The 16,030-nt window shown below is 36.5% G+C and overlaps 1 protein-coding gene across 9 annotated transcripts in view; it reads left to right on the plus strand.

Moving 5' to 3' along the window:
• Window positions 1–16,030, plus strand: part of STAU2 (staufen double-stranded RNA binding protein 2) — a 298,567-nt gene that overhangs the window by 36,427 nt on the left and 246,110 nt on the right. For all 9 annotated transcript variants that reach the window (XM_065903639.1, XM_065903638.1, XM_065903633.1 and 6 more), the window contains 2 exons: window positions 6,327–6,486; window positions 15,361–15,496. In XM_065903639.1, the coding sequence (XP_065759711.1) occupies window positions 6,327–6,486; window positions 15,361–15,496 (296 nt within the window). The remainder of the gene's footprint in view (window positions 1–6,326; window positions 6,487–15,360; window positions 15,497–16,030) is intronic.

The raw sequence follows: 16,030 nt of genomic DNA on the forward strand, positions 1-16,030 counted from the left end.
TGGTCTCTTTTTCTGTCTTTAGGCAAATACTATGCTGTTTTGATTGTTGTATTACTCACTATGTCGTGTCTGACTCTTTGTGACCCCAGGGACTGTACCCCGCCAGGCTCCTCTGTCCATGGGATTTTGCAGGCAAGAGTACTAGAGTGGGTTGCCATTTCCTTCTACAGGGGACCTTCCCAACCCAGGGATCAAACCCATGTCCCCTTATTGGCAGGCGGATTCCTTACCACTGAGCCACCTGAGAAGCCCAAGTGTTTTGATTACTGTAGCTTTATAATCCGGCAGTACCAGCCCTCTAGTTTTGTCCTTCATTTTCAGAGTTGTTTTGGCTATTCAATATCCTTTGCATTTTCATACGAATTTTAAAGTCCACTAGTCCACTCTATAAAGCACCTTGCTGGGATCTTGAATAGAACTGCAGTGAATAAATAGCTCAATTTGGGGAAGATTAACATGTTAGAAAAATTGAGTCTTCCAACCTATGAACAAAGGATCTCTTGTTTACTTAGACATTCTTTAATTTCTCTCAGTATTTTGTAGTTTTCAGTGGACAGGTTTCTCATCTTTAGATTTATTTCTAAATATTTCATGTTTTTGAAGCTATTGTAAGTGGTATGGTTTTTAAAAATTTCAATTTATAATTTTTCTTATTAAGCATTGCTAGCATATAAAAATACAGTGATTTTTTTTGTTTTGTGTATTTTCTTTTATACATTTTAAATCATTGAAATATGTGTAGCATTTCTGTGTAAGTATGCACACATGAGAGTGTGAAGAATAAAAGTACAAATAGAGAAATCTGAAGATTCTTACTTTTTCCATAGCAGGTTAACTTTAATTTATACTGTCAAACAGTGCTAAAAATAACTGCCTCTCTAATATAGGGAATCCATACAGTGCCAAAGAATTTAGAAGAGAGTGAAATATATCAGATTATTTTTATGACACGTTGAAAATTCTCTTTATAAACATTTTTTATGTAGTTAAGAATTATCTGTTTGTTTTGGGTATGCTAGGCCTTCGTTGCTGCTCAGGCTTTTCTCCAGTTGCAGTTCCTGGGGCCTCGTCTCCAGTTGTGGCTGCGGGCTTCTCATTGCGGAGGCTGCTGCTTCTTGCAGAGCACTGGCCCTGGAGCGTGTGGGCTCAGCAGTTGTGATTCCCAGGCTCTAGAGCACAGGCTTAATATTGTGCACGGGCTTAGTTGCTCCATGCATGTGGAACCTTCCTGGACCCTCAGACCCATGCCTCCTATATTGGCAGGTGGATTTTTTTACCACTGAGCTACCAGGGAAGCCCTTTTATATAATTTCTAAAGGTTACGTTCCATTTATAGTTATTACAAAATGTTGGCTATATTCCCCAATTGTACAATACAGCGTTAAGTCTATTGTACACTCAGTAGTTTGTACCTTCCGTTCCCCCATCCCTCCATTTCCCCTCTCTTACCCCTACCCCGTAACCACTAGTTTGTTCTCTCTGAATCTGCTTCAAAAATACACTTATTTTTGTATATTGACCTAGCATCTTGCTAGATGTGTAGTAGCATCTTGCTTGGTGTATAGTTTTGTTTTCCCTGGTAGTATCTTGTGGTTTCAGTATCAAAGTTATGCAACTTCATAACATAAGTCAAGAGGTGTTCCTTCTGATTCAGGTTTTGGGAAGAGTTTTTATAACTTGGCGTTATTTCTTCCTTAAACGTTTGGTAGAATTTATCATCCAAATCATCTGGGCCTGGAATTTTCTTTGTAGGAAAGTTTTAAACTACAGATTCAGTTCCTTTAACGTGCATTAATATAAGGCTATTCATGTTGCCTGTTTCTTCTTGAATGAGCTTTCTTAACAGTGGCTTTTTTTTTTCCCCCTCCCCACCCCCAACCTTAACAGTGGCTTTTAAAAGCTTATGCTGTTGAGTTTATTGGCATAAAGTTAAAAAACATTCCCTTGTCTTTTTAATATTGTAAGAGCCTGTAGTGATACCATCTCTCTCATTCCTAATGCTGGTAATTTGTGTCTTCTCTTTTTTTTTCATGCTTAGTCTGCATAGAGGTTCACAAATTTTATTGATCTTTGCAAAGTACCAGCTTTTGGTTTTATGGGTTTTTCTCTCCTTTTTTCCTATTTTTTATTTTCTTTTGTTTGCTTTTACCTTTATTACTTTTTTTCCTTGTTTACCTCAGCTTTGATTAACTCTTTTTCTAGTTTCTTCAGATTAAAACTGAAGTTAACTTGAGACTTCACTTCTTTTCTAGTTTAGATATTTAATGCTGGAAATTTCCATTGAGTATTTTTCTTAGCGTCATCTTTTGAGATACAGTGTTATCGTTTTCATTCAGTTTAAAATACTTTCTGTTTTCCCCTTTGATTTCTTCTTTTCTCCATGGGTTATTTAGAAATGTGTTATTTATTTTCCAAATATTTGGAGATTTTTCCAGAGATCTTTCTGTTATTAATTTCTAAGTTAGTTCCATTGTGATCAGAGAATATACTTTACATCACTTGAATCCTTAGAATTTGTTGTGAGTTATTTTATAGTCCAGAATATTGTCTGTCATGGTAAATATTTTGTTAGAAGTTGAGAACAAATGTATATTTGTCCCTTTTGGGTGGAGTGTTTTAAAAACATTGCAGTCAGTTTGTATTGGTTGATAGCGTTGTTCAGGTCTGTTCTATCACACCTGATTGTCTGCTTGGTCACTGTTATATCAATTACTGAGAGGAGGGTATTGAGTCTTTGACTTTAATTGTGGATTCTTTATTTCTCTTTGGAATTCTGTTCATTTTTGCTTCATGCATCTTGAAGCTGTGTTGTTAGTTGCCTGAGTGTTTTTTTTTAATTAATTTTTTATTGGAGTATAATTCTTTACAATGTTCTGTTAATTTCTGCTGTATGGCAAAGTGAATCAGCTATGCATCTGTCCCCTCTTTTTTTAGACTTCCCATTTAGGTCACCACAGAACACTGAGCAGAGTTCCCCGTGCTATGCAGTAGGTTCTCATTAGTTATCTGTGTTACACCTATCAGTGTGTATATGTCAGTCCCGATCTCCCAGTCCATTCCGTTCCTCCTTTCCCCCCTCGGTATCCATAAGTTTGTTCTCTGCATCTTTGTCTCTATTTCTGCTTTGCAGATAAGTTCATTTGTGCCATTTTTCTAGATTCCACATATTAGTGATATTATACAGTACATGTTTTTCTCTCCCTGACTTATTTCATTCTGTATGACCATCTCTAGGTCTATCCATGTCTCTTCAAATGACACTATTTCATTCCTTTTTATGGCTGAGTAATATTCCCTTGCATATATGAACCACATTGTCCAAGTGTTTAGAATCTTTAGTCCTCTTCTTGATTATTTGGCTCCTTTGTCATTATGAAAAGACCTTTGTTATCATTGGTAGTAGTCTTTGCTTTGGAATCTACTTTGCTTAATATTATAACCATTCTGACTTGTCATTTATTTATGTTATCATGATATATTTTTTCTATCCCATTGCTTTTAAACCATGTATCTTTATAGTTGAAGTGCTTTGCCTGTAGGAAGCATGTAGTTGGATTTTGTTTTCTTATCCAGTTTGACAGTCTCTACATTTCAAATGGGGGTATTTACACCATTTTAACTTTCATAACCGTTCTGGTTATTACCCCGATTTCACTAAAGAAGTAAGACGACAAATGGAAAGAGTAAATAACTTCCTTACTGTGACACATAGTAAATGGTGGATCTGTGACTTAAGCTCATAAGCAGTGTGTCCCAGGACTCCTACTCAAAATTGCTACTGAATGTTTATTATAGTGGGACTTTTTTTCCTCTCCAGGTTTTTTTTTTTTCTTTTAAGATATAATTGATGTATAATGTTGCATTGGTTTTAGGTGCAGCATAGTGGAATTCTTAAGAGGTCTCAGAAAGCAGAGAATTGACTTGGATACATTTGCATTTTATAGCATGTTCATGTTGATGATGGCATGACTTTCTGGATCTTAATTTCCCAACCAGGGACTGCACCCACACCCTGGCAGTGAAAGCACCAAGTCCTAACCACTGGATCACCAGGGAATTCCAAAGAAGGACAGTTTGATGGGAAAGTCTTATGTTAAAGAAATGATGCTAGGGTGGTCTTGTAGTAATTTAGGAGAGAGATACATGAGAGAAAAGGAGCAGACAAGAAAGACCATTCAAAGGTGTTTGGCTTGTGAAGTGGAAAAGTGGTGACATCTGGAAGGTTAGGAGGCAGGAAACCTGAGTTTATAGGGCCCTAGACTAAGGTGGTGACAAAAGAAATGGCAGGGAACAGTTTTGAAGTGTTGTGAAATAAATCTTAAAAAGGCAGGGATGAACAAAGGAGCTATTGAAGTTTTGAACCTGAATTAATGGAAGAAAAATGCATGGAACATTCTGGAGGGTGAACTGATTTGGAAGAGATGGGAGAGATAATATATCCTTTGTGGCAGAGTTCTCTGTTACATACTATAATTTGAAAACCAAAAGACCTAGTCATTGAAAAATCATTTTAAAATTGGGCAAATGTATTAAAAATATGTTTTAGATAAAAATTTTACACTGAATCAAAATAAAAATTACTCACTTTTAAAAGATATGTATATATTTTGAATTTCAAATGATTATAAATATTTTCAACTGTTTATTTGGAAAAATTGAAAATTATGAGAAAATTTAAAAATCTGAGAAAAATTGAAAGAGCAGTATAATAATGAATCTGTCATATTTACTGATCATTAATTTATTCAGCACATTGCTACATTTATTTCTTTCCTTGCCCCTTCTGTATAGACATATATACTCTTTCCTTGAACAGTTTGAAAATAAATTTCGACTATCATGACATTTTTATCCTTAAATACTTGTATATCTATCTTGTGAGACCAAAGACATTCTTCTTCATAACCATAATACTATCATCACTCAAGAAATTGAAAATTAACTGAAGACATTATTTATTATACAGTCTATAGTCAAATTTCCCTGATTTCTCCTGGTTGTTCTCTAAATGTGCTTTGTACTTTTTTTCTTTCTAGTACAAGTCTGATCAATAGCTTATTGATAGCTTATTATGACCTTCCATGTCTCTTTAGCATCCTTTCATCTAGGACAGCCCCTTTGCATTCTTCTTTCTTTCATAAGATGGACATTTTGAAGAGTTTCGGTCAGTTTCTTAGAGAATACACCATAATCCAGATCTGTCTGATTGTTTTCCTATGATTAGATACACAGTAAACATTTTTGGCCAAGAATGCTACATATTTGTCATTGGATTGTGTCAGGAGGCATGTGATGTCCCTTTGTATGATTGTTGATGATGCTAATTCTAAACACTTGGTTTTTAAAGGTATTTTCTACCTGATCTCTTTCCTTTAAATTCACATTTATTTCTAAATAATTAACAAGCATTTTGAGGTTCTTACCTTGTATTCCTACAGAGCAGTGAGCTTTCTAGGGAGGGAAGCAGCAGATTGTGTGTGTATACTCTAACTTGATCCTAAATTTTAGAGGTGTTTGAGCCCATGTGGAAATATGGTGTAGATGGAATGTTAGGATGTGCAAGGGGAGGGGTGTGTGTGAAGTGAAGATGGACAGGTCACTCCTCTGTGTCGTGAAGCATGGGGGGCAGTTGAAAGTTTTCAAGCTGGTGGTGTTCTGGGTGATGCAATTGTATTTGAGTTTTAGAAAGATAGTATTAGCAGCAATCAGATGGGAGATTATTACATCCAAGCTAAGATGATGAAAGACTGTAGCCAGTGCAGCAAAGTTCCTGGCAGAGAGAGGAAGGAGATTTGAGAAATATCTATGAGGTTAAAACTGATTGGTTTTGGTGACTGGCTAAAGGTTGATTGTGGAGAATTGAGAGTTTCTTGGTGACAGGATATTTAACAGGATTTCCCAACTCATTGACTAAATTGTGTTAAGTATAAAGTTTAAGTGATTAGTTTTTGTGACAGTTATAGAGACAGGTTCTTTTGGATTCTCTTACAGTTTCTCTTATTCTTTGTTCTTATTCTACTTTTTTTAAGGACTATTTGAATGGCAGTAACAATATGATTCCATTTAGGGAAGCTCTCTTGTTTTGATAGATTCTACCAAAAATGTACACTTAAAGCTGCCTTTAAGCCTCTGGATAGAACAGAATTTGGCATGACCTCTTAACATTCTTTCGCTAGAGAGAATGAGATTTTTGTTACAAATGACCTATAAACTCAACCCTAGCTCTAACATGTTGATTCTATGGTGTGTCTTTTTTTCTCTCAAACAGCACATTTTATTTCCTGAAAAATTTCAATGTTTTCCTGGTCTCTTTATGTTTTTCCAAGATGTTCTCAGTGCAGCTGAGTCTTGGGGAGCAGACATGGGAATCCGAAGGGAGCAGTATAAAGAAGGCCCAGCAAGCTGTCGCTAACAAAGCTTTGACGGAATCCACGCTCCCCAAACCGGTTCAGAAGCCACCCAAGAGCACTGTTAATAATAACCCAGGTATGGCCGTGACTGGGTTCCTTGTGTTCTGTCCTCTGCATGTGCTGTTGCCTGTATTTTCCTTCACGCAGGCCTGTTGCATAGTCAGTGGGTGTTCAGACCGCAGAATAGTAACTGAAGATGAGAGAATGAAGAAGGTAATTGTAGTTATTTTAAAATTCTACTTTAATGGCTACTCTAAAGGTGCATTACTTACTTTTTAAATGTGACAAAAAGGCGTTTGGATACAAAGACATGAAAATAGGACTGAGATTTTTTTCTAAAGCAAAGATAGAAGTCTTATCAATTTCTCTTAAGTATATAACATATTATTTTTTTTATAACATGTAATTATTAATTAAAATAGTCTTTATTTTAGTTTAATAGAAAATTATAAAATTAGCCCTAAGCATCTTACTATTTTGTTTGCTCATGTAGAGATGGTTGCTGTTTACATTTAAAACATTCATATGAAGTTTGTTAAGAAACCCACAAATCCAGTGAAACCTCCTGTGTATAATATTCTAAGTAAATGAGAGTTATAGTTTTAAGTTCCTAAGAATAATTTTAAAAAGTTGCTCCGTTCTTCGATTTTAAAATGTCGATTGCTTGCAGTACCAACAGCATTATATGTCCAGTTAGCTATTGGGAAGAACAAACCTGTATTGGATGCCATGCATGAATTGATAGCATCGAATTAATGAAGTTCTGTAAATTTAGTACCAGCGTTATGCCATTTACTCATCTGTGAACTTACTTATGCAAGTGGTTACCTTCTGACCAGTGTTGCTTTAGGTATTTTTGTGATGGAGTGAAAAAAGACATTTTGCCTGCCAACACTGACTCCATAGGCTATTTAATTATAGTCCACATGCTCATACTCATAATCAGGTCAACACTTCTTTCCCGTGTGGCATGTGCTCTGTAGACAGTCTCCTTTTTCAAGGACTGCTCTTTCCAGAACTTCGTGACCTTCCTAATGGTAGTCCTTTTACTACCGTATGTAGTATATGTTCAGCTTCTTCCAGTGTTTGTTAAGTGTGGGTAAATAAGCCAAAATACTGTTATAATTTTAAAAAAAAACCTCTTTCAGCTTAAAGCTAGGTAGAGGCTATATTTAACTTTCAAAACTCTCTTCAGATTGCTGGTTGATCATTAGCACCATAGCACTATCTCTATTTATTAAGCATTTGTTTTAATACATCTAAGAGATGTAAAACCGTTGTTCTTTTCTGTAAGGGTTTTAGTTATTTACATAAAACATGTAACCCAGCGGTAAAGATTAAGTACCAAGTGAGCAATAGAAGACATCAGTATTATAAGTAATGATACACACGTACTGAAGTAGTTGAGGTGAGGTATAGGTCTTGAATAGAGAGTAGGCAGGCATAGGGTAGAGGAAAGGGTATTCCAGGCTAAGGGAATACTGAGGAAAGTCCTTGGAATAGGAATCCGGACTGTGGGTTTGGCAAAAAAATATTTTATTTATAGATGATTTTTTTCCTCCCCTCCCCCTGTAGATGATTTTTAAGTAGAGCAGCTAAGTGGCTAATAAGAGATAAGGCTAGAGATGTAGTTAGAAAGCAGATAGTGATGGACTGGAATGTAGCTTTAGGAAATAAATTTTATCTCTAGTTCGGGATTAATTTTTTACCAGCAGGTGGATGATGTGTTTAAAAGAGCAATTTAGGATGTTGAGTTTGACATGTTTATGGAAGGTGGAAGATACTAGAAACTAAGTCAGTTAGGAAACCACAGCCATAGTTTATGGGTAAAGACAAAGAGAAGAAACTCATGTTCATGGAATGGGCAGAAGGACAAGTGTTACTGATCCACTGGTGGAAGCCAGGCCTGTGCACCCGCCCCCTGGGGCAGAGGCTGTGAAGCAAGAGCAGTTGTGTTCTGAGCTTCGCTTCAGGTCCACGTCCAGGGGCTGGAGCAGGAGATCGGTGAGCAAAGGAGTCAGAGCAGGGGGACAGAGTCTGAAGGCCAGTGGAGATGTTTCCACCATTGAACGTTGTACTGAGCTGACAGAATGAGTAGATTTTAGGGGGTAAATTAATTTTTTTAACTGTTAACTTCATTTTCTTTTGTATGACATTTTATGCATTTATTTGTTGCTGAGGTAAATTTTTAAAATAAATATAACATTATGTATCTGCAAGTACACAAATTACGGTTGTCGAGTCTTGATGGGATTTTGCACTGTGAATGCTTTGCAGGGTTTCCAGAGCCTCAGAAGCCTGTCTTATAGGGGTTAAAGCCCTTCTCGTTAAATGACTAGGTGAAACAGCTGCAAAGGGAACCACTGTTCTGCGCCCTGTCATCCTAGATTTGTTGTGCCTGCTTGTTGGAATCGTCCTCCATAGCCTTCTGTCATAGCTTATTTTTCTCGTTGTCATGTTTGTGAGATTCATCTGTGTTAACAGTATAGTATTTTTTTGCTATGTAATATCCCACTGCATGGATATACCACGATTTATTTATTCATTATACTGGTGGGAGACATTTGGGTTGTTTCCAGTTTTGGGCTGTTAGAGATAAGACTACTATGCTGTGGACTGGAGAAGGAAATGGCAACCTGCCCCAGTATTCTTGCCTGGAGAATCCCATGGTCAGAGGAGCCTGGTGGGCTACAGTCCATGGACTTGCAAAGAGTCAGACACAACTTAGTGATTAAATAACAACAACGCAATGAACATTTTTGGATGTATACATTTCTTTTGGGGCTGTAGCTAAGTAGGTTATGCATGTGTTCAGTATTAATACATGGTGTTCAACCTGACACATTTTTCTCCCACTGGCAGTATATGCAAGTTTCCCATGTCCTTGTTCACAAAGGGCGTCCTGAGCTTTCAAAATTTCTGCCTATTCTTCTGGGAATATAGTAGTATTTCATTGTGATTTTAATTTGCATTTCCCCAATAATTAAAGTGAACACCTTTACTTATGCCTGTTGGCAATAGGATCTTCTCTGCTTTTGATATATTTTTCCTGTTAAAAACCTGCATTCTCAGTTTGTTTATTTTTTTTCAGTTCTTTTATTGACTTACAAGTTTCTTAGGTATTCTGGATTAATATCCTTTGTCAGATATGTGTATATCAAATATCTTTTCGTATTCCTAATGGTACATTTTGGTAAACAGATTTTTATGTTAATGAAGTGTAATATATTAGTCTTTCCCCTTATGGATAGTGCTTTTTAAAAAAATTGAAGTGTAATTGAACATAGGTTTATATTAGTTTCAGCTGCACAACGCAGTGATTTGATATTTGTATATGTTGTAAAATGATCTTCACAGTGTCTCATTAACATCTGTCCCCGTAGTTATATTTTTTCTGTGCTGAGATGCCTTTAGATTTACCTTCCTTAGCTGCTTTCCAATATAAAATACAGTAACTGCAGTTACCATGCTGTACATTACATCCTCTTGATTTATTTACTTTATAACTGGAAGTTTGTATCTTTTGACCCCCTTTACCTACCTCCATCTCCCACCTCTGGCAACCCATCAGTCTGTTCTCTGTATCTGTGAATTCTTTTTGTGTGTGTTTTCTTTCTTTTAGATGCCACATATAAGTGAGGTCATGTGGAATTTGTCTTTCTCTGTCTGACTTATTTCACTTAGCATAATGCCTTCAAGAGCCATCCATATTGTCACAAATGGCAACTTTTAAAAAAAATTGCTCATTAATAGTCTGTTGTTTATGTGTATCAGCTCTTCATTGTCCATTCATCCATCAATGGACACTTAGCTTGCTTCCATGAACATGAGAGTGCACATATTAATATCTTTTCAAGTTAATGTTTTTGATTTTGGGGGGATAAATACTCAGAAGTGGAATTGCTAGAATGGTAGTGCTTTTTTGTGTGCTATTTAAGATATCTTTGTCTCCTACAAACTTGTGAATACCTCATATTATTTTTAGGGGTTTTATTATTTCATCTTCTAAATTTAGCTCTAAGTTTGTGAGTAATTGAGGTTTATGTATGAGTTGAGGTAGGGTTCAAGATTTTTTTCTCCCTTTTAACACATAGACATTCAGTTAACTTAGCACTATTTACTGAAAGGACAATCCATTCAATCCATTCCTCTCTGCACTGCAGAGGAGGGGAGATCCAGGCCTGACTTCATAGGAAGTAGATGGGCCTTAAATAGTAATTACATCCCAGAGAGGAGTTAAATTTAGTATAGCATGGGAAATCTGCCAGTTAATGAGGAGTATATCATAGAAGTATTTGCTTTCTTCTTCCTCTTTTTTAACTTTTTTAAAGAAATAATTTCTTTTATACACACACACACACACACACTTTATAGAAAGAGTATACAGAGCTCTCAAGTAACCATCACCCAGAAATGATTAGCATTGCCGAACCAATCGCGAATAAGTTATGGACATGGTGTCCCATCACCCCTTATTGCCTAAGTGCACAGAGACTGTCCACTCAGGACGCTGGCGTCAGTCTGGTATCACCAGACTCCACTCACTCTTCAGTGATGGCCCCAATAACGTCCTTTGTAGGAACAGCATCTCACCAGGATCACTGGCCTACCGTGTCTCTCCATTCCGCTTACGTGAATGGAACTGGAACAGTTCCTCAGTCTTCCTTTTATGACCTTGACATTTCCACACACTGTATGTAGAATGTTCCTCACTTGAATCTGTCTTTTGTTTCCTCATGATTTATGCATTTTTAGCATAAACATCACAGAAGTGACCTGGGGTCATTTCAGTGTTTCATATCCGGAGACCCAGGATGTTAAAATGTCCTATTAGTGATGACGTTGGTTTCTTGGTGAAGACTGTGTCAGCCAGGATTCTATACCATAAAGTTAATTAATAAGTATGTTTTATTATTAAATAGTATAATTAATAAGTATTTTCTGAGGAGATACTTTGAGACCGTGTAAACATTCTTTTCCTTATCAAACTTTCATTCACCTACCATCTTTGGCATCCATTGATGATTCTTGTCTGAATCAGTGACTACTCTGAAGGTTGACAAAGGGTGATTTTTAATTTCGTATTCCTTTTTGATTTATTAGTTAGTTGGAATTCTACCCAAGAGCTTTCTCATCCCCCTCATTTTTTTGTTTATATCACTATCGATTCTTGGATTCCTGTTTTACCTGCAGGCTTATGACACGTGTGTCTGTGTGTGTCCGCCCGTGCTCAGCCATCCAGTCATGTCGCACTCTTTGTGACTCTGTGAACTGTAGCCTGCCAGGCTCCTCTGTCCATGGGATTTTCCAGGCAAGAATACTGAAGCAGGTTGCCATATCCTCAGTCAGGGAATCTTCCCAACCCAGGGATTGAACCTATGTCTCCTGCATGGGCAGGCAGATTCTGATATTTACCACTGAGCCACCTGGGAAGCCCTATCTATGATTTATTTATTATTATCATCATCATTTATTTTGATGCTCAAATTGTCCCAGGTTTTGCCAGTGGTATGGCCCCTCAGGTTGACGCCTATGTCCTTCAGATAGTTCCTCCTCATTCTTTGGGCATTGCTTTCTGGCACTAGAAGTTGTCCCTAGGTCATCTTGCATTTTCTTTGTCATGGTTCCAGTCATTTTTTCAGGAGCCCTGATTGACTGACTAATCAATTCATTCTTTCAGCAAATATTTATTGAGTGACTACTGTTACATGTTTCAGGAACTTTTCTAACTTCCTACAAAGTTGTTTCTTTAAATGTTAGCAATATGTTGCTCCTTGAGAACTAGTTGTGGCATCTTTTTTTAATCTGTCTCATAATAAGAATCTGCAATTGTTGTTATGTACTTTTGTATATTTAATTAATTAGTCTTTTTATGTTTATCATTGGTAAATGTAGAAATTTCCTTTAACGTATCTAAAAACCACTAAAAGCTGGTGATGTATTTACAATGTCAACTATATAGCCATAGAATATATGAGGATTTCTATGTAACGATCATCTTTATGCAACTTGGGTCCAACCCACACATGTTGAAAACCGTGGTACTTAGGAATTCCTGGAGGCAGCTCATAGTTTGATTTTTCTTTAAATGTTTTCTGTGAGAGCGTTACTGTTTAAGTATTGGGCTGGCCAAAAAGTTTGAGTTTTTTCATAACATGGAGAAACCTGAGCAAAATTTTTGGCCAATCCAATATCAAAAGGTGTTCACATGTAGAGATGTCAGTCTTGTTCTATAGGAAACAGATGGAGTACCTTGCTCTAAAGGATTTGAAACCTTTTCTGTATGGTTTGTGCTTTTGTTTCTTTTCTCCTCTCCTTCACAACGCCAGTTTCTAGCATTTCTGTAAAGATAATGCACTGTAGCCTTACTTTCAAGTGAGGAATTTGCATGCAATTATTTCTTTATTTAAATAATATGAATACAGTACTTTTACCGAGCTTAAAATATAACTTTGGTGTCGGTGGCAGACATGCTGTATCCTGCCAGTGCATTAAAATCATTTCACTGCTCATTTTCAAAGACATTGGTTTTGTGTTTATGGTCATCCTTAAAGGATGAGGTCTTTCAAACTTCTTTTTTTTCTTTCTATTTTTCCCCTTTGAACTTTATGCTGTTTGTGTCTGTATGACTGTTGCAAAAATTCATAATGACACAAATCATACAAGTGATTAGTCTGTTAATTATTAAACAAATCTTTCTGAAATAAGAAAAATCTAAACTTCTAAAGGCATTCATGGCTCTTTGGGGTTAAAACATCTTTGGAAGACTGTTCAGCAGTTTTTGATAAAGTGAAACATAAACCTACTCTGTGATCTAGCCATTTCACTACTAGATGTATACCCAACTAAAAAGAGTGTATATGTCTTCCAAGAGACTTCTTGAAAAATGTTCAAAGCAGTTTTATATTTAATAGTCTCAAACTGAAAACAACCCAAATATCCTATCAATAGCAGGTTAAATAAACTGAGCAGAATATTATTCAGTGACAAAGTCTGAAATAGTGATATTCAGCAAAGCCTTATGTTGGAGGAAAGAAGCAAGACAAACTAATGCACATTCAGATTTGAAGAACAGGCAAAACTAATCTATGATGGCAGAAGTCAGAACAGGTAAGGTGGGGAGGTGGGTTTTGACTGGGTATTTCTGGGTGATGGAAATGTTCAGATCTTAATCTGAGTGGTGGTTATATGTGTGTTTACATAGATAATCTTTCATGGAGCTGTATGCTCAAGGTTTTTGCATTTTACTTATCCCTTGGTAAAATACTGTAAGAAACAAGGAGAAGAGAATCCCTTTGTGCTGGACGTGCTCGTCCTCTGCTCTGAGTGTGTGCATCAAATTTGGGTTTGGACTAATTGGACTTATTTAATATGTTAACTTTCTCTTATCCTTTTTCTGCCTCCTCCTTTGTCCTCCCGCCTCCTTTATTCTTTTTCTTTAGTTCCTGTTCTTATTATCCTCTTCAGTGGTTTCATGTGAATTCTTTAGAAATGAGGCATAAAATTAGCAGCTTATGACTCTTGATGGCTTGCTTTTGGCCTGGCTGCCAGTTGTGTGTTTGTGTCAGACTCCACCACCCCTTGGCTGATACTGTGCCCTAGTTTCTCTTCTGCAATAAGTCGACCCATTTTTGTTAGTGATGAATGGAGTCTTAAACGTATGATGCAGAAGGCATGCTATGCTATGCTTAGGTTGCTCAGTCGTGTCCGACTCTGTGCGACCCCATGGACTATAGCCCGCCAGGCTCCTCGGTCCATGGGGATTTTCCAGGCAAGAATACTGGAATGGGTTGCTATGCCCTCCTCCAGGGGATCTTTCAAACCCAGGTCTCCCGCATTGCAGGCAGATTCTTTATTATCTGAGCCACCAGGGAAGCCCAAGAATGCTGGAATGGGTAGCCTATCCCTTCTCCAGGGGAACTTCGTGACCCAGGAATCAAACCAGGTCTCCTCCATTGCAGGCGGATTCTTTACCAGCTGAGCTATAAGGGAAGCCTGCAAAAGGCATAATTCAAATGAAATAATACAGAATTAGACTGGAAATGCATTTTACTTTCTATTAAGGCTTTAGATTCATTTTTGTGATTTGTTATAATGTGTTCTGCAGCCCACGGGGTTGCAAAGAGTTGGACATGACTTAGTGACTGAACAACAACATGTGGAACATATATGTATATATTTTTAACTAAATAACCTTTTTTGCTACTTAAAGTTGACATAATAGTTGTACATTATTTGTGAATTATTATGGGATTTTTCAAACTTCTATAAAAGTAGAAAGAGTAAGATAGTGACTATCTCTGTACTTGTCATCAGGTGCAACAGTTACCTACACATCCCATCTTACTTCTCATCTCTCTGTCCTCTGAATTATTTTGAAATAAATCTCAGATGTGTCACTTCATCCATAAATGCTTCAGTATCTTTAAAGATTATTCACAGGGTATTGTTTTATTTACTATTTTTTCTATTGTTAGTTGTAGAAAAATTTTATTTTCACTAGAGAAGTGCAGGAATTACTGATGACCCTGTATTTTTTGCTAATTTTAGTTGCTTGATTACCAAAATATAAATAAAAATATTCACAGATGATAATGCTTTTAATGATTAAAAATCATAAGCTTTCTGGAGGAAGTAACTGTCAAGTTCAATGGTTTTATGATGTACAAACTAAGCGATTTATGAATGTTTTGTTTCTCTTCTTTTGAAGTAGTGTAACTGTAAAGTTCAATTTTTGGTCATTACTGTATAGAAAATGTTGCACAAACCCTGAAGAGATTTCATTAGAAATGACTTTCCTGTTTATGCAGCTTGTTTATGGGCCTCCTTAGAAAAATCAAACAAGGGGCCATCCACTCTTCCGTGCTAGTTATATGTAAAATAAATATAGATTGGATGATTTATTATGGAAATATTTCACTTCTGTGCCTTTAATATTTCTTTTAAACAGGTAGTATAACTCCAACTGTGGAACTGAATGGGCTTGCTATGAAAAGGGGAGAGCCTGCCATCTACAGGCCATTAGACCCAAAGCCTTTCCCCAATTATAGAGCTAATTACAACTTTCGGGGCATGTACAATCAGAGGTTTGTATGTCTTCTTTGGTTTTGTTCTTATTTATTATTTTATGCATATTATCAAAGTTTCTGAAACTCAAAAGGTATTTCTGTTGTAAAGAAAGTTCACTTGGGGTATTTTTTGTGGAATATGGATATATTAGGCTTATAAAGAATTAAGTAATACATTAGAAAAAATAACTTTTACAGGAGCTCGTGACAGCCCTATGTTTGCTGCAGGCAGGACCATGTTTTAAAGTTGTTCCACAGTGTGGTGTGGGATTTCCACTTGTCTTGCTCATTTATTCAGCAAGCAGATGCTTTTAGCTTAATTAGTACTTTTTGTTTGAATACATTGCAAACATGACTGTTTATAACTTACAGGAAAGTTGTTAGGAGGATTTACTAAGTGTTTCTGCACACTGAATAATTTTGGGATAGTTTTAAGTGTAACAGAATTTTCTTTTGCACATGTGGCAGAATTCTTTAAAAAATTTTAGGGTTTTTATTTTTTCCTGATCATTTATAAAAGTAATTGTAGAGAATGTGGAAAATGCAGAAAGT

This window comes from Muntiacus reevesi, chromosome 12 (genome assembly GCF_963930625.1).
Source record: "Muntiacus reevesi chromosome 12, mMunRee1.1, whole genome shotgun sequence".
In the NCBI taxonomy this organism is placed as follows: Eukaryota; Metazoa; Chordata; class Mammalia; order Artiodactyla; family Cervidae; genus Muntiacus; species Muntiacus reevesi.